The sequence below is a fragment of the Suricata suricatta genome, chromosome 17, assembly GCF_006229205.1.
Source record: "Suricata suricatta isolate VVHF042 chromosome 17, meerkat_22Aug2017_6uvM2_HiC, whole genome shotgun sequence".
Classification (NCBI taxonomy): Eukaryota; Metazoa; Chordata; class Mammalia; order Carnivora; family Herpestidae; genus Suricata; species Suricata suricatta.
The window spans coordinates 53,503,353-53,527,642 of NC_043716.1; the positions used below are offsets into that span (position 1 = coordinate 53,503,353).

A 24,290-nucleotide genomic window follows, 5' to 3' on the forward strand; every position below is an offset into this window, starting at 1 on the left:
GGTAGCAGAGTGAGGTGGTGGACAGTCTGGGGCTTTGGAATGTACCCAAGCAAAAGGTGCTCTTTTCTGTCACCTGGGGTGGACTCTTTAATGTCCTTGAGCCTGTGCCTTCATGTGTGAGGTAGAGATGATCCTCATGCCCTTCTCCTGGTCATCATACAGCCGGCCGGGGTGTGGACTCAGGGTCCCGGCGCCTGCCAGCTTTCCAGCAAGGAACAGCGCTACAGAGCCAGACACCGACTCTGAAAATCCAACTCAGGAGTCAAGGCACATTGTAACAATCCCACCGTTAAGAATATAGGTCAGGGGCGCCTGGGTGGACCAGTCGGTTAAGTGTCTGAACTTGGGTTCAGGTCATGATCTCCTGATTCGTGAGTTTGAGCTCCGCATCGGGCTCTGTGCTGATGGCTCAGAGCCCGGAGCCTGCTTCGGATTCTGTGCCTCCTTCCCTGTCTCTCTGCTTCTCCCTGCTTGTGCTCTGTCTCTCTTTCTCTCAAAGGTGAATAAGACTGTTAAACATTTTTTTTTAAAAAGAATATAGCAATTTAATGGATCCAAGATGAAGGCTGTGAATTGTTGGTACATGAGAAGATCCTTCTGAACGCTGTCCTGAAGGAGCAGAGAGAGAAACTGCGCCTGCTCATTACCCCCGCAGCCCTTTGTCCTCTACTGGAAGATGACCAGTCACTCGCTGAGGGAAGCCGCTGCAGGGGAACTGTGGCTGTCAGTGGAGCCCATCCAGCCTCAGGTTTGCTGGGACAACTACCAAGCCCCTCTCTTGACGCCCCTGCAGGGAGGTGTGCAAAGGCGCCCCCCCAGGGGCGGCCCTGCGAAGTTCCCCGGTGCTCTCTCCCCTCCCAGGGCAGAGGCCCTCGCTCCCTTGTCTTCTCTCCCATGTGCTGGGGCTTCGCAGCAGGTGAACAGGACAGAGAAGCCTCTCTACTGTTCCCTCCCCACCCCCCACCCCACCGCCACCCGGGGCCCGCCTCTGGAAAGCCCGATTAGAAGAAGCCGAGCAGGGCCGGTCAGCTCCTCCGGCGGCTGGGAATGAGGCTGAGGCCGAGAGCCCGTCATCCTGCGAGGTAAGGCCTGGCCGGGCACGGCACCCTCCCTGCCCCTTCTCTGCCCCCACAGCACCACCCATCTCCTTGCCAGCAGGATAGAAGGCGCTTCAAAATATGTGCTCTGAGCCTGCGCTGTCTCCGCTGGCTTCTCAGAGAGGGCAGGGGGCTGCTCGTGGCGTCTCTCGGGCTCAGAAGAGGCCCAGGTGAAAGCATCCTGCCCGCTGAGGAGGGGCGAGGTCCACGAGGCCCCGTCAGAGCCTTGGATCTGAGCTGGAAGTCAGGGGTGGAGACTCAGGGGCTGGCGGTGTAGCAGGGCTGCTGTCGGTCCCACGGCTCCCAGAGGCCGTTGCGCCTCAAGCCTTAGAGGCTCCAGGCACTGGCTGGCACACCCAGAGAGAACGCACTGGCACCCTGTCCCCGGGAAGAGCTGTAATCAGGCCCCGGGCACCCCCTCCTCTGTGCTGGCAGCCGGTGGGGCGGTGGGAGAGACTTCCAGGGTTGGAGGCCTCGCTGCGGAGACAGCGGGGCCTTCAGGATGAATGGGATGTCATATTGTAGGAGGCTTTCTTCAGGGTCTCCAGGAAGAACTGTTCATTCTCCAAGAAGTCACGGTCCTGAAAGGCAGAGCCGGCTGAGCAGTCCCCCTCTGGCTCCCTCCTGTACCCACTTCTGTGAACAGGGACGCTGGCTAACAAGACTGAGAGCACAGTGGAGCCAGCTCTTACCCAGGGGCCCTCTCCCCCACGCACTCCCTGGCTCTGGGATGCAGCGGGGTGGCAGGGACACGGAAGTGAGTGAAACAGGCCAGGTCTCAGTCCTGGGGGCCCCTCGTTAGCACATGGCTTCACCTCTCTAAGCCTGTCTAGAAACAGGAGACAAAAACGTCACCTGCCCGTAGGGCTGGGGGCGGGGCAGAAGCTCACACTGCACGTAGAGCTTTCGCACGGAGCCGGCTCGTAGGAAAGGCTCCGTGAGGGAGAGCTGCTCTCATTACGATCCCAAGGTTACTGTGAGGTTCAACGGAGATGATGGATGCAAGCTGCGTCCCACCCAACCAGGCCTGGAGGACGGGTCTCAGAGATGCTCACTAGGCAATCTGCACTATTGTTCTGGGGCGGGGGCTCAGCACCCCCAGGGTCAGGGTGTGCTCCTTCCTGCCTCCCACCAGAGTGAACAACGGAGCCCTGGGCCCAGGGTGGGTGGGCGGCTCAGGACACTCACCTGCTCAGCTGTGTGCTTCATCAGCAGCAGCCTGGCGTGGAGGTGCGAGGGGCCCAGGCTGCTGGGTAGCGGGCTGCACCCGAGGGTGGCCGGGACAGGAGCCACAGTGGCTGAAAAGGTGGAGGAGGAGGTCAGGGGCTGCAGCGTACGAAGGGGGACAGAACGGCCGTGGCTGGGTTCCTTGGGGCCTCTTGCCCCCGTGGGAGGCTACAACCCGGCCAACCTTCTGGACACTTCCACCAACTCTCCAAAGCCTTTGGAAATGCTCATGGGATCTTACCTGGCAAGTTCAATTCTAGGAATTTATTCAAGGGAAACACTCAAGGCAGAGGTGTAGATGTGTATGTACAAACATCTCCAATGAGGTGTTTACCTTAGTGACGAAAAACTGCTCACTGGAGAATCAGTAAAAACATGGAGCGTAATGGACAATTATGCTGATTAAGAATTATGATCAGGGGCGCCTGGGCGGCTCAGGCGGTTAAGGGTCCAACTCTTGATTTCGGCTCAGATCATGATCTCCTGGTTCGTGAAATCGAGTCCTGAGTTGGGCTCCACACTGACAGTGCAGAGCCAGCTTGGGATTCTTTCCCTCTCCCTCTCTGCCTGCCCCCCCCCCCACATAATAAATACATAAACATTAAAAAAAAGAATTATGGTTAAGTGTTTAATTGCTGATAGGAAAACATGTTCTATGTGTGTGTGTGTGTGTTTTAATTTTTTAAATTTATTTTTGAGAAACAGAGACAGCGCGAGCAGGGGAGGGTCAGAGAGAGAGGGAGATATAGAATCCGAAGCAGGCTCCAGGCTCTGAGCTAGCTGTCAGCACAGAGCCCGATGTGGGGCTTGAACCCACGAACTATGAGATCATGACCTGAGCCGAAGCCGGATGCTTAACCGATTGAGCCACCCAGGCGCCCCTGTTTATTTCTGAATGAAAAAAATCTAGGTACAAAACGTAGAATCTCAAAATAAAAAAAAAAAACCATACACAGTGTAGAATACCACATACCAAACGTTAAAAGTGGTTTTCTCTAGAGGGTGGCATTTTACAGAACAGCTTTCCTATCTCTTATCTCTTACTTCGTTGGCTCTAATGGACGTGCGTTACTTGTGTAACAAAGGACCAGCAAGCGGACTCCCACAGGCCCCCGGAACCCGGCCGAGGGAGGCTGCTCCTGGCCCCCCCAACCTACCCCACCCCCAGCGGCCCAGCCCAGCCCACTTCCCGCCTCCCTCTGGGGGCTCCTCACCGCTCAGGCAGGACGCCGCGGGGCCCCCGGTCCCGGTGAGAAGCGCCACGGGGTTGGAGGGCAGGTCCTGGCGGACACGGTCCAGCCGCAGCCTCTGCTGGGCCAGACTCAGATGCTCCTGTCCCCGACCCCAAAGAGGAGGACGTGGCTGTGAGGGTGGGTGACCGGTGGGGGCCGTGGGGGCGGCTGGAGCGGGAGGAGCCTTGCCTGGTGCATGTGCTGCTCCTGCTGCCGCAGCTGCTCCTGCTGCCGCTGCACCTGCTGCAGCCGGGCCTGCTGCTCCTGCTGCACCTGCCGGGCCTCGCACAGCGCCCGCTGCCCCTCCTCGAACTTGGCCGAGGCTGCCTGAGGGGAGACAGCGGGGTCAGCAGGGCTGGCTGGCGTGGGGTGGGGGTGCCGGCCGTGCCCCCCGGGGCTGGGCTCCGAGGCACCTGGCTCATGCTCTCCACCTCCTCGGCGCGGAGCCGGGTGCGCAGGGCCGCGGCGCTGACCCGCTCCTTCTCCAGCCGCAGCTCCTGCCGCTCGCGCTCCAGGGCCTCCCGCTCGGCCGCCAGCTGCTCCTCCTTGGCCCGGAGCTCACTGGCTCTGATCTTCAGCTCGGCTTGCTCCTGGGGACGGCAAAGCCTTCGCTGCCTTCTCTCGGGAGCTGAACCCTGGCCCACCCTGCGTCATTTCCACGGCTTGGATCCACCCTGATTCTGGAGGAGGTGGCGGGGCAGAGGGTCCAACAGGCTTGGGGTCAAGCCTTGGGGCCGCCCTCTACCCTGGGGCCCAACTTCTCTGGACCCCAGCTTCCTCATTTCTAGAATATTTAAGTCATGGGGGCACCTGGATGGCTCAGTCGGTTAAACATCTGACTTTGGCTCAGGGCATGATCTCACAGTTCGTGAGTTCGAGCCCCACATCAGGCTCCAGGCTCCATGTGGACAGCTTGGAGCCTGCTTCGGCTTCTATGTCTCCCTCTGTCTCTCTCCCTGTCCACACTCTCTCAAAAATAAATAAAGCTTAAAAAAATTTTAGACTAAAGGCACCTTTAGTCTTTTCTAGACCAAGGCAGATATATAAATAGAAAAATAAACTCTCTTTCATATAAAAAAAAATTTAGACTAAGTCTTGGGAACGCAGCGAGGATTGAATAAGGGAATGCGTATAAAGCACCTAGGCCGTCACAGGAAGTTATTCTTGTATGATTATTGTTTTAATTCCTACACTTTGCTAAGCGCATGTTTCCCGACAGAGAAGCGGGGTAGCCCAGGGAAGGGAAGGGCAGGGCTGCCGAGCTCCCTGCTGTCCTGGAGGCTCCGGGCCTACCTTGACCAGGCTGACGAGGGTGCCCTCCCGCCGGGTGTCCGCCTGCAGCGCCCTCTCGGCCTCACGCTCAGCCCGCTCCTTACTCAGCTTCTGCTGCGCGGAGAAGTCGGCCCACTCGGCTGCCAGGCGCCGCCGCTCCTCCGCACACTTGTGCATGACGGACTTCTGCTCCTCCAGCAAGGCGCTCTGGGATGTGGGGGAAGGCCACGGCGTGAGGGTCTTTGGGCTTGCGGCAGGGAGCACGGCTGAGCGTGGCGGGGCTGCACTCACCTTGGCCTTCTCCAGCTCCTCCCGCTCCATGGCCATCTGCTGGACCATGACCTTCCTCTGCTCCTCGAGAGCGTGCTGCGCGGACTCGGCCTTGGACTGCTCGGCGTTCACTCGCCATCGCTCCTGGGGGTGGGGGTGGGCTGAGGACATGTGCCCCCCCCCACGCTCTGCCTGCCCCTACGTCTGGCCTGACCGTGAACCCCGGGAGCTGTGCAAATGCACCCGCTCCTCCCACACTAGGCCACAAACACCTCCTTTCTGGAGAGGTACAGGAGGAGGGGTGCCGAGCGGGGCCGCCAGGGCCCAGCGGCTCGGATGAACTGCACCGAGGCCGAGTGGCTCAGGAACTAGGGCCTAGAGGCCTAGTGGCTCTCAGAAGCACCGGGCCGCTCCACAGGGCCTGGGAACAGCCACGCCCCTTACTCCCCGAAATGCCGGGTACTGGTGCTGCCTGCCCGTCTCCCATCCTCTGCGCAGGTGAGTGTGCCAGGGTGGGCGTGACACGGCATTCGCCGGGGGACTAGGGGCCACACAGCATGAGCTCAGCAGCTTGACTGTGGGTGGCCGGAGGCAGGGGCTTAATCAAGTCACCACATGGAGAACTGAATACATATGGTTCACGGTACAAGAACACCAGGATCTGTGGGTCGAGTCTACAGGACTGGCTGGTGGCTAATTTACATTTTCTCCTTTATTGTTTATTGGACTTTTTTTCTTTTGTATTTATTTTTTGAGAGTGGGCAAGTGGGGGAGGGGCAGAGAGAGGAGGACAGAGGATCTGAAGCGGGCTCTGTGCCCACAGGCTGACAGCAGTGAGCCTGATGTGGGGCTGGAACTCACGACCATGAGATCATGACCTGAGCCGAAATCAGATGCTCATGCTACTGAGCCACGCAGGCGCCCCTGCTAACTGGACTTTAATTATCTTTCAGTATAACGTTATCTTGTTATAAGCTGGTGTAAGGAAAACAAAGGCTATTATGTTTTAGAGAAGAAAGCTTGCTACTCTATACAAAAGATACACAGGAGTTCAAAAATGCATCTGTTACAGCTCAGGAGGCACAGGCTTCAGTGGCCAATGACCGTGGCAGAGCAGGGCGAGGTGGGCAGGAAGGGAGGCACCGCTGACACCCGGGGTGCTGGGGACATGGGCCCTGCGGCGGGGGGCGGCCCACCTGCTCCAGTTGCCGGCTCTGCTCGGTCAGCCGTGCCTCCATCTTCCCGATGACCTCCTGGAGCCGGCTCCGCTCTTCCTCCATGTCCTGCTGCTGGCGGCCCAGCCTCTCCTGCAGCGCTGGGGGGCCACAGGGTGCTCAGCGCCCGCCCGCCGGGCGGCAGGGGGGGGCACCCGCGGCCCACCCGGTACCTCGGAGCTGCTGGTCGCGCTGCCGGAGCCCCAGCTCCCGCTCCTGGGCGCCGCTGAGGTGCGAGGCCTCCACGCGGGAGGACAGCTCTTGCAGGCCACTGGAGAACTTCTCCATCTGCTCGATGATGCCATTCAGGGACCTGGGGGGGCCCTGGGTCAGCCCGGCGCGGGGCCCCAGCACTGCCCCTCGGCCGGGCTCGGACGGCGCACGTACCGCGTGTGGGAGGTGGCGCTGGTGACCGCGTCGATCTCCCGGTCCTTCAGCAGCTTCAGCCGCTGCAGCTGCTCCTCGTGGTCCTTGCGCATCTCCAGGATGGAGGCCCTGAGGGGACCGTGGGGGGGCGCGCAGTGAGCTGGGGGCTCCACGGGAGGGGGGCTCGGCCATCAGTGCGCCTGGGCTCTTTCCTCCTCCTCCTCTGTGCCTCCAGGCTCTGCCTCCGCTTCCCTGGCATCCTTATCTGTCCTCAGACCTCAATGCCACCTCCACTCCAACGGGGAGATTCCTTCCGTTATTCAGCAAAGGACACTTTCCACAGAAGAGAAGACAGGTGTGCGGAGAGCCCCTTCTTGTCTGGCCAACCTGAGACACGTTAACAGGCCTGCACTGCCTAACGGACCCTTTCTCAGTTTGCTCTCATGCAGAATGGACATCTCATCAGCCGGATGGACACGCCAGGCACAACACTGCAAACCTCTTCTAGATTTGTGGGCTCCAGCCGGCGAGGCCCTGACTCAGTACAGGCTCTTGCTGCTGCCAGGACTTATCTGAATAGCCAGTGACCCCTGGGGCTCCATAGGGGCCCCGCCCCACTGCTGTAACAGAAGTGGGCCCTCCCCTCAGAAAAGGCGAGGGCTCGCTGTGCTTGGCTTTGGTCCTCGAATGGCAGGGGTCAAGTCTGAACTGCCATGCCCCTGCTCGGGGTCTCCTGGGAATCGACTTCCTCCTGGGGTCCTTGAAGCCAGCTCTCCACCCACCCTCTCTACCTGCCCATCCCAGGCCTCGCCCTCACCGCTGCAGCTCCCGGAGCCGCTCCATCTCCTGGTCCTTCTCTTGTGCGGCGGCCGCCAAGCGCCGCTGGTGCTGGGCCGTGAGCTCGGCGCGGGCCTGCTCGGCCTCCTGGCACTGCGACAGGAACCGGGCCGCCAGCTCCTCGTGCTCCCTCCGCAGCCGCTCTTCCCGTTGCTGGTACGACGTTTCTAGCATCTTTACACGGCTTCTGCCAACAAAGGACGCAGCTGTGGGGCTCAGAGGGGGAAGGCAGATGCCCACAGACCACTCTGAGGGCATCAGCCCAGGTGGGCCCCGAGCCTCGGGATGCCCAGATGGGAGGAGCATGGGTACCTGTGAGCACCCTCGATGAGCTCCAGGTCGGCCTGGTGCCGCTGCTGCAGGCTCTCCAGCAGCAGCTGGTACTGCGTCCGCTCCAGCTCCAGCTTCCGCACCTGAAGATGGAGGGTGGGAGGGCAGTGGGCTCCCTGGGCCACCTGGGGGGGCCTTCCAGCCCTCGGAGGGACGCCCTCCAGTCACGCCCTCGCCCCCCAGCCCGTTGCCCCTCTGCCCTTCACCTGGGCCTCCAGCTCTGCCTGCCGGGCCTGACTCTGCAGAAGCGCAGCCTGGAGCTCGGCAGTGCCGCTCTGCAGCTGCACCTGTGCGGCCAGGAGCTGCCTCTGGTATTCTGTGCCTGGTGCCAGGCTGCGCACCAGGGACTCTGGCAGCAGGGACTGTAGAAGAGGGCGAGAGGCGTTTCCGGGTTAGGCAGGAAACAGGGACTCAGACGGGCTCAGCTCCCTCTGGGCCTCAGCTCGCTAGGCCTCTGGGGCCCTGTGCCTGATCTGTGGCTGCAGACGGGGACAAAGATGTGGCACCAAGAGGCCAAGGGCGAGGCCTGGAGTCGCGCACTCACTGCGCCTCCCCACTGGGTCTAGTTAGAACGAAGCTCCCTGCTCGCTCCGACCCACGCCCTCCCAGCAGATGGTCCAGATTCCTAGACAGCGGCAGAGCCCCGCAGCACCTGAGCTGTGACAAAGGCTCCCGGCCGTGGCACCTTCTGTGGCCGAGTCCAAATGCTGGCCACTACCCTGCTTCCTGCGGGCGGCCCACCACCCACCGTCTCCAAAGGTGCTTCTGGGTTACCGGGGAAATGCCTCTGTGGCCTCCTCGTGGCTGGGCTCAGAAGTGGCTGCTTCCACACGTGGGAAACATGGGGAGCGGCGGCGGGAGGATGGCAGGTATGGAGGCGGCTTTCTGGACGGAGCCACGGGACGCCTGCAGCCCTGCTTTCTGGCTGGAGCTCTCCCAGCTGTCCCTGCCTGGGTGCCATCTCTAATTCCCTCCCTGAGCCGGAAAATGAGTGCCCAACTCTGCACGAGAGCGGCAAGGCTAGAAGCTGAGGGCAGTGTTGGGGGGCGGTGCCCGGTGAGCCCTCTGATGTCCTGACACAGGACTCCCGGCAGGCTGCTGTGGGAGAGGTTTCTCCCCGCTTGTCCCCACTCCCTACCTGGACAGGCACAGAAGCCCCTGCGGGGTCCTGGGAGCTCGGGAAGCAGGCTGCAGGCTCTGAAAATCAACAGCGGAGACATGAGCAGGAGAACCAGAGAGGCTGGAGGGCCCAGCTCTACTCGTCTCCCGGCCCCGAAGGAAGCCCCAAGTGCCTCTTCCACACCCAGAGGTAAAGCACCATCCAACGGAGAAAACAAACCAGCGGTGGAGAGGTCTGCACCGGCCATTCCCCTCTGTGGGTCACCGACACGGAGGGCCACGGCAGCCTGGTTCCAGGCCACGGGGGACCTGAGGACACGGAGATTTGGGGGGGGTCAGTGGTGGTGAGGTGAACAGCCTACTGTGTAGGCTGCAGGGAGGTGAGAAGAGGCTTGGCACGGGCAGTAAAGGAGAACGTCAGGAGCAGACAGTTGACTGGAAGGTTCTGGGGGCTGACAATTTACTAAGAGTGAGTCTTGGGTGGACAAAGGAGACGGAGACCTGGCTTCGGGTCCCTTTAGTCAGTGGGCCTGATACAAAGTAGTGAATACCATATGCTGAGCTGACCGAACAGAGCCGAGCATGGCTGCCCATCATCTCTAAAAAGGGGGCCCGTGCAGGCCTGACCCAGCCTCTCCCCCACCCTCAGTCCCCTGCAGACACACCCTGAGATGGCAGGTCCTGCTGGTGGCTTGTGTGTCGCTGTTCCTGAGGGCCCTCCAGCGGCTGCTTGTCTGACCCCTCGCGTGCTGGCAATAGGCTGGCTGAGGAAGTAAACGTTACAGCAAAGGCGCAGGAAGTTCAGGTCAGAGTAGACGTGGCCGGGCGGGGACAGGGCCTGAGCATGAAGCTGCTGGCCATTCCTCTCCTCACCCCCCTCCTGTTCCCATCATCCCATCTTGGCCTTGGGAATTCTCCCCTCAAGTCTGAGCCCCTGGCCTTCCAGTAACCCTTCTTTTATTTTTATTTTTCATGTTTCCTTATTTTTTTGAGAGGCAAAGCATGAGCGGGGTAGTAGAGACAGGGAGGGAGACACAGAATCCGAAGCAGGCTCCAAGCTGTCAGCATGGACCCCGATGTGGGGCTCGAACCCACGAACCATGAGATCATGACCTGAGCCGAAGTTGGACGCTTACCTGACTGAGCTGCCCAAGTGCCCCTCTAGTACCCCTTCCCGGCCCTAGTGCCTGCTAGGGCACAGGGAATGGCATTGACCATGTGTGACAGTCCAAGGCGTGACAACCAAGGTGTTAGACACCAGAGGTAAGTTCAAGTCTAAGACCTTGGTCTGGCCCACGTAGGTTTGCCAAGTTAGACTGGGGCTCTGCTCACTCTCCTGCCAAGTTCAGCTCCCTTTGGGCTCCTCTCCTCTGTCCGTGGTTCCCACCCACCTTGGCTCTCGGGGTCAGGGGAACGCTCTCCTCTTGGAGGAGATGGCGGAAAAGCCACCCTCCTTGTACCCAGCGGCCCCAGGGCTGGGTTACGTTCCTGGCCTGTCACAGAACTGGCCGCTTCAGCTCTTCCTTGCTTGGGCCACGTGGCATCTTGGCACTTCCTCTGCATGATCCCGGTCTTGCTGGTCCCTTTTGCCCTCCTGCCCCCAGAGGTCACTTGCTGTCCTGTCCCACAGATCGCCACTCAGTGGCTTTCCTCAGGAGCTGCCCCTTAGCCACTGTCTTCTCTCACGCTCCCCCAATCATAAGCACACGTCACGTAGTTTAGCTCAGGCCAGAGAGGCACCAATAGATTTAGACCCTGGGTTTCTGTGAGCCCAAGGGCACCGTGGGCAGGGCCCTTACTCAGAGGCACCAAGATGGCTGTGCGTTTGTCCCATCAGGGTACCCTCTGTCCCTGCCTGATCAAGTCGGCCCTTGTCCACACGGCAGTCAGGGTGTGTCAGCGGCGTCCTGGTCCCCTCACGTCTGCACCTGGGCATGAGTGGGGAGCCGGACGCCGTCTCTGGGACGCCCAGAGAGGTATAGAGAGGCGGAGCTAAGAGGCGGTGCATGCAGGCCCTCGGTGGCACCTCGTGGCACTGACATGGGCGAGGTAGGACCCCACCCCTGCCCCGCCCTCCCTCCACTAGACAGCAGCCCAGACAGCAGCCCAAGCCAGTACCTGCTGGCAGGGGGGCTGCCCGCGGCCCCCACCAAGTGCTGGCCTTCAGAGGCCTCGGCGTGCTCCTCTCTGGCCACACCTTGGGACTTCTTCCGAGACAAGGCTTGGCTCAGCCAATCCTCTTCCTCCTTCTTCGATGCTCCCAGCTGCGAAGGCTGGCCGGCTTTGGCAGGCAAACCTGCACCAGCTGGCACTGGCTTGGCCCCCGGGGAGGAGGTGGGCAGTCTAGCTGGGGCAGAGTGCTGGCTGCCGGGAAGGGGCGCAGAAGGTGTGGGGGGCGCCTCTGAGCCTCCCCTCTGGGCCTCTCTGGAGGGAGACGGAGGGAGCAGGTCCTCGTCCTTCAGCCCCAGCCAGTCGGCTCCTCCCTTCCTGGGGTGGGTGGGGCTGGCGGCCACTGGGGTGCTCTCCCGTTTGGAGGCTGGCTCTCCCTTGGGGTCTGCACCACCTTCTGCCAAGAACCTACTTCAAGGCAGAGAGGAGGGGGTCTAAGGCAGGGCGAGCCACCCGTCCTAAGAGCCCCCTGACCGGCCTTTCCCTCCACTGCTTGGGGGCGACCGTGAGGCCCACACTGAGGGGCCAGAGGAGCCCGGGGCTCTGCGCAGCCAGCTCGACACCCCGCGGGCACAGTGCCCACACCGGCTTGGGTGGCAGGGCAGCGGCCAGCTGAGAGCCATTAAGAGAGCGCCATCAAACACAGACATCCTGAATCCTACCGCGGGAACGGGGGACAATTCCACCTGCAGCAAACAGGACCACGTCACAACCGTGGGCACACTGCTCCAGAGAAGGTTCCGTTGGATCAAGCGGTTTTAGGTTTTCCATCATTTTGTTACCTGTTCATTTATCTGGCCACTGCCTGGAAGTGTCACTGGCCAGGGGCAGCGGGTTCCAAGGTCTAAGAGTACACGGGGACTGGGGAACGTGTCAGTGTGTGCGGAGGGTTACTGAGATCGAAAGAGGCTGATAGAGCCAACACGGCGTAACGTCAACAGCTGCGGAGCCTGGGCGAGGGGGCGGGGGCAGGGCTCTTACGACTTTGCTGTCAGTTTGAAATCATTTCGAAGCACCACGTTTAAAATCTATACCGGGACGAAAACTCCAAATTCAGCAAATTCTTAACGTCTGCGGCGCATCGGGATGAGCCCGCTGCCTGGCATCACGGCGGACCCCAGGGAGCTCCCGGGCAGCAGGCTGTGAGGAGCCCCCGGAGGTTCACGGACTCGCTACCCCCCGGGGACTGGACCTCCCTGGGGGAGGTCTGCTGACACCAGCTGTTTGTGGCTTTGAGGGTTCCAGGCAGAGCTGGGGTCCCCTCCTGCTTTGCCTTCCCAGGAGGCCGGAAGGAAATGGGCCTGTGTGGGTGGGACAGGCCAACCCCCTCCTCCTTCAGTACCTGCGGGGTGCCGCCCCTCTGCCTCATTCACCGCCTCCTCCTTCCCAGGGGGCACCTGCCCCCAAAACCAAGCCCCAGGGCTCCCAGCAGGCCCTGCTTACCTGACCAACTGCCGGCGGGACTGCCGTGCCTCGGAGGAGCCCACGGTGGGCTGGTAGGCCCCAAAGGTGAAGTCCTCATCACCCCAGGGAATTTCTTTGTCTGAAAATGAAGGAGCCTGTGATCTAGAGCAAGGGAGACGCTTCTGTGGCTGCAGAACTCTGTTAAAAAAAAAAAAAAAAGAAAACTGAACTGGCAGGGGCGCCTGGGGGGCTCGGTCGGTTAAGCATCCGACTTCGGCTCAGGGCATGATCTCATGGCTCGTGAGTTCGAGACCCGTGTCGGGCTTTGTGCTGACAGCGCGGAGCCTAGAGCCTGCTTCAGATTCTGTGTCTCCTTCTCTCTCTGTCCCTCCCCTGCTCATGTTCTATCTATGTCTCAAAATTAAATAAATGTTTTAAAAAACACAACACTGAACTAGCAGCTTGATGTATCAGGCTAGTGAGCACAGGGAAGCTGGTCTGGGGAAAAGCAGGGGTGTGGAGCCTAGTGTGTCGGGGTCTGGCGCACAGGGCATCATCTCGGAGTGGGGACAGAGGCACTGGTGGGGTCCTGCCCCAGACAGCCTGTAGATGAGGCCTGGGGGGCTGTTGGCGTCGTGAGAATGATTCTCCACAGATGGCCCGTGGCCTGACGCTTTGAGAAACGCGGACAATGGTTTTCAAACTGTGAGCTGCTACCTGTCAGCAAGAAACTGATTTAATGAGTCACAACCAGTGTATTTATAAATCAAGGAGCACGCAGATAAATGACAGAAAGCTGAACATAGTAGCTGTTATTTCCTGACACTTTTGTCTCAGTCATAATAACGTGTGAGACGTAAAGCTTTAAACAAATTTTTTTAACATCTATTCATTAAAAAAATTTTTTTTAACATTCATTTATTTTTGAGAGACAGAGAGAGACAGATCATGAGCAGGGGAGAGGCAGAGAGAGAGGGAGACACAGAATCAGAAGCAGGCTCTAGGCTCTGAGCTGTCAGCACAGACGAGAAAGGGCACATGCACAAGGGGGGTGGTCAGAGGGAAGGGGAAAGATGATCTGAAGCAGGCTCAACGCTGCCGGATGCAGGGCTCGAACTTACAAACTGAGATCATGCCCTGAGCTGAAGTTGGTCGATTAACCGACTGAGCCACCCAGGTGCCCCGTAAAGCTTATTTCTTATTACGGGCTGTGGTAGAGATGTGGTCTGGGGGTCCCCCGCCCCACGAGCTTCCTCACCCTGTGGCCTCTGGAACTGCTTGTCCAGCTTGAGCTCCCTGTGCTCCCCAGTGCCCGGGTGGGCCAGCGGTTTGGTGGCCGTGCCCCAACCCAGCAGCTCATCCAGTCTGGAGCGAGCAGGACGGGGCCCTTCCCTGCAGGACAGGACACGCGCAGGAACACGTGAACATGAGGGGCTCCTGGGGGGCCTCACTGGGCCCACTGTCTGGCTTTCCCCAGGACCTGCAGTGTGGCCAGCTCGTAAGGGCGCTTACTGGTCTCCCGCCTGCCTCCTTTCTGCGGTGGGGCTGTCCGCAAAGCCCAGCGTGGCCATGATGTCGTCCTCCTCATCAAATAGCACTTCTTTCTTTCGGACTGGGGTGTCCCCGGGCGTTAGAGGAATGGAGGGACCTAGAACACAGAACAGCGGGCACAATGCCCGTGGCCCACCATGCTGTCTGAACGGGTCGACGAGGGTATTTCTCTGCAACGCGGACCTCTGGGGGTGACAGCAGGCATTGTACATGTCTGGTCTGCCCATAGGACCTGACTGCCCCCGCCTGCCACGCCCAAGGTCACACATCCTACCTCCCCTTCGGAGAGACCAATAACCCCTCGGACCAGCACCAGAGGCCCATGGTCCCGGCCTGGCGGAGTTCTGGTCCCGCACCGCAGAGCCCAGCCAGCCTGCCGCCCGCTGCGTCTGCCCCCGGACGGGTCACAAGCCCACGCTCCCTACCTTGGTCTCGGACCGGGGCTGGGCCCTTTTCGGAAGCCGTTTTACTCTCTGTCCTGGGTGGCTTCTTGGTGATTCCTTCCTCGTCATCGGAGAGAAGTCCCGCCAACGGGTCTCCTGAGTCTCACAACCAGAAGGGAAAGCACGAGTCGGACCGCACGCTGTGCTCAGGGGAGCGGGCCCCACACTGTGCCGGAGGGGCTGCCGCTCTGGGGGGGTTCCTAGCTACCCCCCGCCGTGAGCGGGCCGCTCAGCACCCGGAGGATGCAGACCAGGCTCCGAGGAGACCGGGAGCTGGAGGGGTGCTCTCGGCCTGCAGTCCAGCGCGGCGGCCCCCTGACTCCGCTGTCTGCACAGCCTTCTGGAAATGTCCCCCGGGCATCAGAAGTGGAGTAAATAAAACGCTTGTGCATTCGGAAGAGGGAAGGGAATTCTTATACTTCATAAAACCCTCAGGTTGATGTCTGGCTTCAAAGTCCTCGCAAATAAATTGCCCCAATCTCCCGGCCAACACGACATGTTGGTCCCTCTCTGAATTCTGGAGGAGCTGAGCCAGTGGCACCGGCTGTCCGCTCCTCCTTCAACACGCACAGTGACCGGACCTCAGGAGAGCGAGTTGGCATTACCCAGCTTCCTCCACTCTTAAAACCAACGTGACCCAGAAGCATGACCATGGGGCCCATCGTACCTTCGAAGGAAAACTTCCTGTACGGATGCCCGAAGCTGCTGGGAGAGGGAGGGGACTTCTTGGCGGGAATGGTGTCCCCTGCAAGAAGTAAAGAGAAGGCGAGGTCACGGGCCTGGGCCTCTCCCAGCCTAGGTCCTGCCACACCATGACTGGGACCCTGGGGTGGCGTGCACTTCTCTCTGGGGGCGCTGAGGGCTCCTGGCTAATGGAGACAGTCCTCACACGGGCCTCTGCCAGGGAAACGTGGTCTGAAGCCACTTCCTGCCCCTCAGTCACATGTCGCTCCAGACAGAGTCGTGGACTCGGGAGGACCACGGGCTGCCACCAAATTCCCCAATTTAACTCAGATGGTTTTTCCAGGAGCGGCCATGTTGGACTCAGAGGCACTGGAACCCCACGAGGCAGGGAGGAAGCTGCCCCTTCCCCGCCCCAAACACTCAAATGGGCCTCTCTCCACCCTAAGCAGAGAAAACCCCCGGCAGTGAGAGCTCCCGGCTGAGGATCCGCCAAGGCCCCAGCATGTCCAGACATGAGGAGCTCTCTCCCACTCGCCTTTCCCACTGGCTGGTAATATGCTGGCAGACTTAAGATGACTCGGCAACTCTTCTTTCCCAGAGCCCTTTGCAGCGATTTTGCTAGAGGCCAGATTGGTCTTCTTCAGACCCAAGAGGTCGGCATCCATGTCATCCAGGTCCTGGAAAAGCAGGGAGGAGGGAGGAATTCCCACAGGTGCCCGGCCAGTGGCTGAAAGACGCCCCCGTGCTCCGAGCAGCCTGGTGGTGACACTGTCTCCATGTTCCAGGAGGACACACGGGAGGGGACTCGATGTGGGGAACTGACCCCAACAGGGGTAGAGAACAGGGCCAGAGGCCAGGCCAAAGCACAAAGTCTCCACCGGCTCGGTCTTTGATAAGCCCCCCAGTCTCGGATGGTACCCCTGCCACTACCAGGGTCACTAAAAGGCGTTTGCTGGCCCTTCTCACACGGGCTTAGGAAGTGGTGAAGCTCTATTCACGGTGGGAACAAAACCACATGACCCGAGGTTGAAGACTCTCAAAGGGACTGTCCTGGCCTGTGAGAAGGGGCCCGGGGGCAAGTCACGGAGTCCTTAGCCCGCCTGGGTCAGGAACGGGCTGTGAGAAGCGGCAGCGTGGGAGAGAGACGATGTTCTGGGTCAGTGAAGGTTCTCTGGTGCGACACAAGAAGCCACCAGGCACCCAGCCCTGCACCTCCTGGCCACCGTGGCCCCCCGCACACATTCGCCAAATGCGGATCCCCACGAGGGGACGAGGACTTCGATCTGGGAGGATGCTCGGCAGCCCAGGGGCAGAAGCGCAAGGGACAAAGGGAAATGAGAAAATGATGCAGGAACGAGGTGTGTTGGGAGAGAAAACGGAACCAAAGGTAAGCGGAGCGAGCTGGGGGGCGGGGTCCCAGCCTGTGGCTGTGGCGTGAGACTCAAAGAGTCCCCACCACCACCACAGGCAGCGGCAGCAGCGGCAGAGGACTTGAGGGTTGGCAGCAGGGGGGCTGGCCTGCTGGTCTTGGGGGAGAGAGACTTCGAGATGAGGTTAGGGAGGCTCACTACAGGGCCAAGAAGGGAACAAACTCTGATTCTTCGGGCTCTTCCTTCCCCCCAAAGGCTGGGACCATGGGTTAACCGGCAGGCCGAGAGGAGGGAGGCTGCTCCTCCAAGGACAAGCAGGCGGAGCAGAGCTGATCTAAGGTTCCAGATCCCGGCCAGGCCACCTGCACCCTGGAAGATTATCTTCTAAACCATACAGAATTTATGTCGTAAAATTCCACTGCTAAGCTTAGCCTTGGGGCCTGATCCAATGAGAGCACGGCCAGACTGAAGGGGACTTGCAGGGGATGTGGAAAGAAATACCGAGAACAGTTAGGAAGCAGCCATAGAAGTCTCTCTCTCCTCCTCTCCCCTCAGGGCTGGTGTTGGTACAGGGGTGCAGCCCGGAGGGAGGGAGCCAGCCCCGCTGCACTAGGGGCTTGGTGCAGGCCGGTGTCCCTGGGTGGGCGAATCTCTTTAAACCAGGAAAACAGACTTCTATGTAGAGGGACAAGAAGGGCAGCAGCTCACGGATGAGCTCCATTCTTGACTAGGAAGGGCTCAGAAACACGAATTGTGGAGCGAGAACCGTGGGGGAGAAGGAAGGCTCAGCACGGAACATCCGGGTCCCACCCCTTCGGTCCCCAAGCTGCCCGAGTGGGCGCCTTACCTTCAAGGTCTGGAGGAGCGCCTGAGGGTCTGCGTCTGAGAGGTCTGACATCTAAGCACACAGGACGGTAAGGACGCGTGTTAGCTGAGGGTCCTAGCTCCTTGTTCCCTTGCTCCTGTGACGGCAGAGCTCGGCCAGGGCGGCACAGATAGCAGGTCCTGCCTTCACCTGGGACTTCAGTGTAGTCGGGAGCCAAAGGGACCCAGGTGTGGAGACCCAGAAGGCCCTACTGCTTTCTGTGCCTCCCAACTGGAAAGAACCTTTTCATCTCTGGCCTTCCCAGGGGCGCCCGGCTGGCTCAGTCGATTAAGCGTCTGACTCTTGATTTCGGCTCAGGTCACAATCTCGTGGTTGGTGGGATTGAGCCCCGAGTCTGGCTCTGTGATGAGTGTGGAGCCTGCTAGGGATTCTCTCGCCCTCTGCCCCTGCCCTGCTTGCACGCTCTCTCTCACTCTCTAAATAAATAAACTTAAAAAAATTATGTTATTTCCCAGCTGTGTGACCGGACGGCCGGGGAGTTTGTGACGGGAAGCCCAGTCACAAAGGGCGATGTCCCAGACTCCGGCACTTGCTGGGAGCCCTCCACTCTCAACAGCACCTCACCGGTAGGAAGGAAAAGACTGGGTGCACACTGGGGTCCACTTGGCAGCCCTTGGGTATTGTTTTAAGAACACACTGTCTTGGCAGACACTTCTAAACCCTTCTGTGAGAAGCCCCCCAGCCACCACACCCATTTTACTCTTTTAGGGATGAGCAGAGAGGGTGGGGGGTAGGGTGAGCCGGACTCACCTCAGCATCAGGTCCTGTCAGGCCTGCTGTGGTGCTGAAGGCACAGTCTTCCAGGAGGGACCTGCAAACACGTGACGTCAGCACCCACCTGCAGCCCCCGGGCACTCACCGATTCCAAGAAAGGAAGGAAGGGAGCCCTGGTGGACCCGGGAGGCTTCTCCAGGAGAACAGGACGGTGTTGCTCAAAGGAATTTCACAGGCCACCTAATGCAGAGGTTTTCCCTTTTTCTAAAGCAGGAGAGCCCCTTTAAAGATAGTCTGGCAGGGGCGCCTGGGTGGCTCAGTTGGTTAAGCGTCCAGCTTCTGGCTTCGGCTCAGGTCATGATCTCACAGTTCGTGGGTTTGAGCCCCCTGCGTCAGGCTCTGTGCTGACAGCTCGCTCAGAGCCTGGAGCCTGCTTCGGATTCTATGTCTCCCTCTCTCTCTGACCCTCCCCTGCTCGTGCTGTCTCTCTGTGTCTCCCAAAAATAAATAATAACCATAAAAAAAATTAAAGACCATCTGGCAAACACTTGTGGTAAGCAGAGGAGAACTAAAGACATGTCCAACCGCTACGTGGTACACTCGAAACTATTTTAACACCGTGTGTCAGCTGTACTCCAAAAAAAAAATAAATAAATAAATAAAAGGCCACAAGACTGAAGGAAAAAAAAAAAGACCAAACTGTTAAAAGCAACAGATAAGAGAGAAAAACAGAATTGCTTGGCCAAGATGAAAGTGGAGGACGGAGAACTCACAAAACCCCTTCCCATCTCTGGATTGTCAGGAGTGCTTTAGAACAAGCAATCCGAAAGCCAATTCGGGTTTTCTGGGGATAAGAAAACTGAGGCTCAGAGGGGTGCCTGGGGGGCTCAGTTGGTTGAGTGTCCGACTTCGACTCAGGTCATGATCTCACAGTTCGTGGGTTCGAGCCCCGCGTCAGGCTCTGTGCTGAAAGCTCAGAGCCTGGAGCCTGCTTCGGATTCTGTGTCTCCCTCTCTCTCTGCCTTTCCCCAGCTTGCACTCTGTCTCTCTCTCTTTTCGGAAATAAATAAAGATTAAAAAAAAAAAAAAAGAAAATTGAGGTTCAGAGAGGTTCAGCAATCACCTGAGACCACACAGTAAGTAGTATGTATAGAACTAGCAGCCAGGACTTCTGACCCCTGGGCAGTTCTCTTTCTACCCCTCAGGCTGGTTCACGGACCGGGAATGGAGAGAAGGGAGGAAGTGAGTGACAGCGGAAGTGGGGCACAGAGCAAGTGAAAGTGGGGGCGAGGAGACAAGAGCCTTGAGACCGGGGGGGTCCCAGCCACCCAAGCCAGTCCTGCACTTACTTTGTTCTAGCCCTTGAAGAAGGGGGCGCCCGGGTTGTGGCTGCGGCATCTCGGGCCCGGGGAGCTAGTTTCACAGGCTCCTCCGGCAGCATCACTGGAAAAAACCGAAAAAACAGGAAAGGTGCCGTTTGGGTCGGGAACTCGAGTCCAGATGGTAAGGATGGAGAGTTCCCCACCAAGGTCTCCCAGAAAAACCTCATTACAGGAAGGTCAACCCTGAACGCCAACTGGTGGCAGATGCAGGGCCCAGCCCCACCCGCCGCAGGGGATGCAGGGAGGGCGATGCACTCTGCCACCCAGAGCTCTCGGCCGGAACACACGGCTGGGGCTCCGCGGGTCCCTCTGGGCCGGGGGCGGGGAGCCTCGAGCTTCCATGACCCTGAAGCCCTGCTCCTCCGGGCAGATGTGGACACACAGGATAAAGAACTAGTGTCTGGACTATGTAAGAAACGCCTACAACGCAATAGTGAAAGACAACCCAATTTCAAAAAGGAGCTGATTAGACCTCTCTCCGAAGAAGATATGCAAATGGCCAAGAAACTCATGAAAAACAGGCTTCGGATCACTAGTCATCAGGGAAATGGACATCAAACCCATGACGAGACACCACTGTACACGCACAAGGATGGGCATACTCAAAAAGACAAGTTCTGGGCAAGGATGTGTGGAGACACTGGAACCGTCACACATGGCTGGCAGGAATGTAAGATGGCGCTGCTGCTGTGGAAAATGGTTTGGTGGCTCCTCAAAAGGTTAAACGTGGAGTTACCATGGAAGTGACTCCATTTCTCAGTAGACACTCAGGAGAACTGAAAATATACGGCCGCACAAAAACGTGTCCACGAACGTCCCTAAGAGTGTTATTCACCCGACTCGGGCCAAAATGTGGAAACTGCCCGAGTGTCCAGCACCCAGTGAGCGGATAAGCAAAACATGGTCCGTCCAACACACCGGAATACCGTCCAGACACCGGAAGGAATGGAGACATGAATGACACAGGGCAGGCGACCCTTGGGAACACCATGGTAGGTGAGTGAAGCCACATGCCAAAGCCATGCAGAATGTGATTCCATTTTCTTTCTTTCTTTTTAAATGTTTTTATTTATTTTTGAGAGAGAGAGACAGTGTGAGCAGGGGAGGGTCAGAGAGAGAGGAAGACACAGAATCTGAAGACAGACTCCAGGCCCTGAGCTAGTGGTCAGCACAGAGCCTGATATGGGGCTTGAACTCATGAACCGTGAGATCATGACCTGAGCCGAAGTCGGCCGCTTAACCGACTCAGCCACCAAGGTGCCCCTGTGATTCCATTTTCTACAGCGTGCCTCCAACAGGCAAACCCATAGGGAGGGAAAGTGAGTAAGTGCTTGTCTGGGGTTGGGGGAGGGGAGAATATGGAGTGACTGCTAATGGGCATGGAGTTCCTTTATGGGGTGATGAAAATGTTCTGGAATTAGACTGTGGTGATGGTAGGGTAACTGTGAATGTACTAAAAGCCAGTGAAGTGTATACTTAGAGACGGTGAATTTTATGCGAACTAGATTTCAATTAAAAAAAAAAAAAGAGCAAGCCTATAAAGCAGAGGATTCTGGGAAAGGGACACTTACTCTCATCCCCTAAGAGGTCACCGAGGACATCATCAATGGAGCCTAGAACAGAAAAGGAGCCGTCAAGACTTGAGGAGGAAAGAAGAATGTCCTCACAAACCTCACGTCTTGAGACCCCATCCCAGTTCCGGATTCGACACCGCTCTCTCTTCGAGACGGTTCCTAATTCTCTGACAACAGACCACAATGTCTTGTTGAAAGATCCCAGGGTAGAAATTGAAAACCGCTTTCTCAAAGGACGATGGTGAAGGTTTTCAGGAGAACCTACATTCCGGGGGACACACTGGCCCACGAGGGAGTCTTCTAGACTGAATAAAGCCCAGCGAGCTTCCTTGGAAAACGTGTCCAAGATTTCTAGGCACACACCAACAGCCTCCTTGTATCCTTCTGCCTGAGACCTACTGCTCCCTGCAGAGCAGGTCTGGAGGCACAACCCCTTGGCCACTTTCCAGAGGGGGCACGAGGGGGAAACCCAAAGTACAAGCACTGAATTAGTTCTCGAATCCAGCTTACGTGCCTTTACCACCTTTAACCCCAGCCATACACTTCTGGATACAGAGCCCGACAAGGAGTTTTTTCCCCAAGCCCCAACCCTTGTTTATTTCTGGATTACTCTGAGGGCTCACAGGTGGCATGGGGAGAGGGGGGTGTCCCTAGGCAGACCAGACCACCTGCGTAATTATGGCAAAATCGGCAAGACTTGTATCAAGAACACTTAGATACAGGCACGTCTAAGTTATTTGTGGATGAAAGGTGGGGGAATTATTTTTGGCTTAAGGCTGATGTTCCATTTCTCCACTCACCTTTCTTTCTTTAATAACAAGGATTCTTTTTTTTTTTTTTTAATTTGAGAGAGAGAGAGCACATGAAGGGGAGGGGCAGAGAGAGAGAGGGAGAGAAAGAGAGAATCCCAAACAGCTTCCATGCTGTCAGCACAGAGCCCGACATGGGGCTCGAACTCAGAACCGTGAGATCATGACCTGAGCTGAAATCAAGAGCTGGACGCTTAACCGACTGAGCCACCCAGGCGCCCCTCTCGACTCACCTTTCAATCCCTTCTTGGTTTTTGGTGCCTAAAATGGGGGAAAAAAACCCAATCACATTAATCAAACCAAACAGTGAACACGGCTGGAGCCAGAATACAGGATAAATTGTTTTGCCTTTGGCCAAGTCACCAGAGGAAAAGGAGCAGCAGTGGCATTTGGAGACAAAAGCTCTTTATACTTCCCCAGAGTTTCTGAGAATAGACTCATTCAGAGCGTGGAAACAGCCCCCACTAACCAGCAACGGATGCCACTCTGGGTGCCATGTGGCTGGCAGAAGTCTCCCCCTTTCCCCTGATTTCCAGATGCCACGTGCAAACCCTCCAGGCGGATTGACATGACTGGGAAGAGTTTCCCTTGTTCTGTGTCCCTGATTTCTCAACACCAGCCAGAGACACTTAAAAATGCTTCCGGCTGACCACGCAGAGGCTCAGAAGTCTTGCTCAGGGCATAAATCAGATATCAATTCTACTTCTGTCATTCTTCTCTGGGGACCGTATCCTGGTCCTTGTCACCCCCCCTAAAGTCCTCCGTGCAGTCGAGATCTTGGGGGTGGGAGGGGGGTTGAGAGTTTGCGTTCTGCCTACCATGTCAAGGCCCTGGGGGCTGCTTGGAACTTGTCACAGCGCTGTCCAGCTCATCGGAATTCTGCCTGCATCAGGCTCATCTTCCCTAATGAAGAAAATTCAAGCGGTTGTTTAAAACTAATGTAGTTTTAGCAGCGCTGGGGCCCAAGGCCTATCAAGGCTTCTGTCTCTTTACTCATTTGGAGACGCCCAAACCTAGCTTGATAAATTACAAATTCTTTAGGGAGAGAGCAACTTAGAGAAGCCAAGTGCTCTGCGTGACTTAATGAGCTTTGTGAGACTACTCACGTGAAGTGGGGTGCTTCTCATCTCTCACCCTGAAGGAGGATGCAGGACATGGGGTGCGCCCATCTCAGGAAGGAGGTGGGTGCCTCGCACTATGGCCAGTAGGCATTCGGGGGCACCACACTGCTACTTTCTAGGCGGCATTCAGCACAGAGGGGATGTGAGGGCTGGTTGCTGCCTAACACTACTCTCACTGATGGCAGAAATTTTTCCCTTCAGGCTAACTGTAAATCCTCTTAGTCCATTCATAGAGAGGTGTTTTACTCAGTTGTCACTCTCTCCTTCCCCATCCTGACCAATACCAGGACAGACCTTCCCATGCTTTGGAAGAAAGGAGTCGGAGGGGGTCTAGTTCTCTGGTGTTGCAGGTCCTGTTAACAGAATGCAAAGTTCATCTAGGGGTACGTACAGGGGTCCCTCTGTTCGTGTTGCTCTATCTTGGTGGTGGCAGTTTGCACGACCTGCAAGTCCTAACACGATTTGTCTCCTACCACATTCAGGAGTTTCTTCCATCTCCCAGGGATCCCGTCCCAGTTTCCCAGACCGCGGGAATCGCCGAGAAGTTTGCAAAGGCGGAAGGGCCACAGAGTACCATCGCGTCATCGCATCCGCTCAGCCAACTCCGTGCCAGGCATTTTAAAGTCCCCAGCCCGCCACTCAGCAAGGACCCGCCGGGAGTCGCCCCACGGTCGGGAGACTCGGCGCCCCTCCCTGCTTCAGCCCCTTGGCGCGCCCAGCCCAGCTCAACCCCGAGCGCCACCTACTCTCCTCCCAGCCCCTGAAATCTCCCGGGTCACGCGCCGTTCCCCGCAGAGGCGCAGGCGCCGGGACCTGTCCCAGCCATAGCCCCTGCTCAGGTCCCGACTGGTGCCCAGCTCGCCGTGGCCTCTTGGCCGGAGCCCCGCGAACACCAAACTCTCAGTTGTGCGGCCTTCAGGAGAAAGGTGGGCCGCGATGCATCCTGGGAGTTGTAGTCCTCGGTCCATTCACCGGCTGGAGCAAGAGGAGCAGGGGACGTCGAGATAAACTACATTTCCCAGAGTGCCCGCCGCGGCCGTTAGTCGAGGCCAGGCCTCTGTTTGCGGCCCTGCGCGTTGCTAGGAGCTGCCTCCACGCCACTTGGGGAGGGCGCCCGGCTCCAAGGCCGGTCGGATTCTTTCTTTGGCCCTCCTTGGGTAAGTGTTCCAAGACCCAACACTTAACCCTTCAGCACTCATCCGAAAGCTGACGTGGCCGG

General features: G+C 58.2%; 1 protein-coding gene across 9 annotated transcripts; it reads right to left on the minus strand.

The window, feature by feature from the left end:
- Nucleotides 1-519: 519 nt before the first annotated feature.
- Nucleotides 520-24,017, minus strand: FBF1 (Fas binding factor 1). 9 transcript variants are annotated; one of them, XM_029926839.1, is made up of 31 exons: nt 23,818-24,016; nt 23,366-23,424; nt 22,769-22,853; nt 22,184-22,211; nt 21,139-21,180; nt 19,535-19,628; nt 18,222-18,282; nt 17,433-17,483; nt 15,751-15,892; nt 15,199-15,276; nt 14,514-14,633; nt 14,050-14,185; nt 13,796-13,929; nt 12,577-12,676; nt 11,083-11,544; nt 9,630-9,728; nt 9,185-9,273; nt 8,984-9,042; nt 8,052-8,207; nt 7,828-7,928; nt 7,496-7,702; nt 6,700-6,807; nt 6,486-6,625; nt 6,295-6,413; nt 5,120-5,242; nt 4,850-5,035; nt 3,970-4,146; nt 3,746-3,883; nt 3,539-3,656; nt 2,286-2,395; nt 520-1,678 (listed from the first exon to the last, which is right to left on the minus strand). In XM_029926839.1, the coding sequence occupies exons 3-31, from the start codon at nt 22,769-22,771 to the stop codon at nt 1,595-1,597; spliced, it is 3,465 nt and encodes a 1,154-aa protein (XP_029782699.1). In that variant the 5' UTR covers nt 22,772-22,853; nt 23,366-23,424; nt 23,818-24,016; the 3' UTR covers nt 520-1,594. The 9 variants fall into 9 exon arrangements, with proteins under 9 accessions (XP_029782699.1, XP_029782705.1, XP_029782704.1 ...); XM_029926845.1 differs by lacking the exon at nt 23,366-23,424 and having other exon boundaries at nt 14,514-14,627; nt 23,818-24,017; XM_029926844.1 differs by lacking the exon at nt 23,366-23,424 and having other exon boundaries at nt 7,496-7,699; nt 23,818-24,017.
- Between the last annotated feature and the right edge of the window lie 273 nt (nt 24,018-24,290).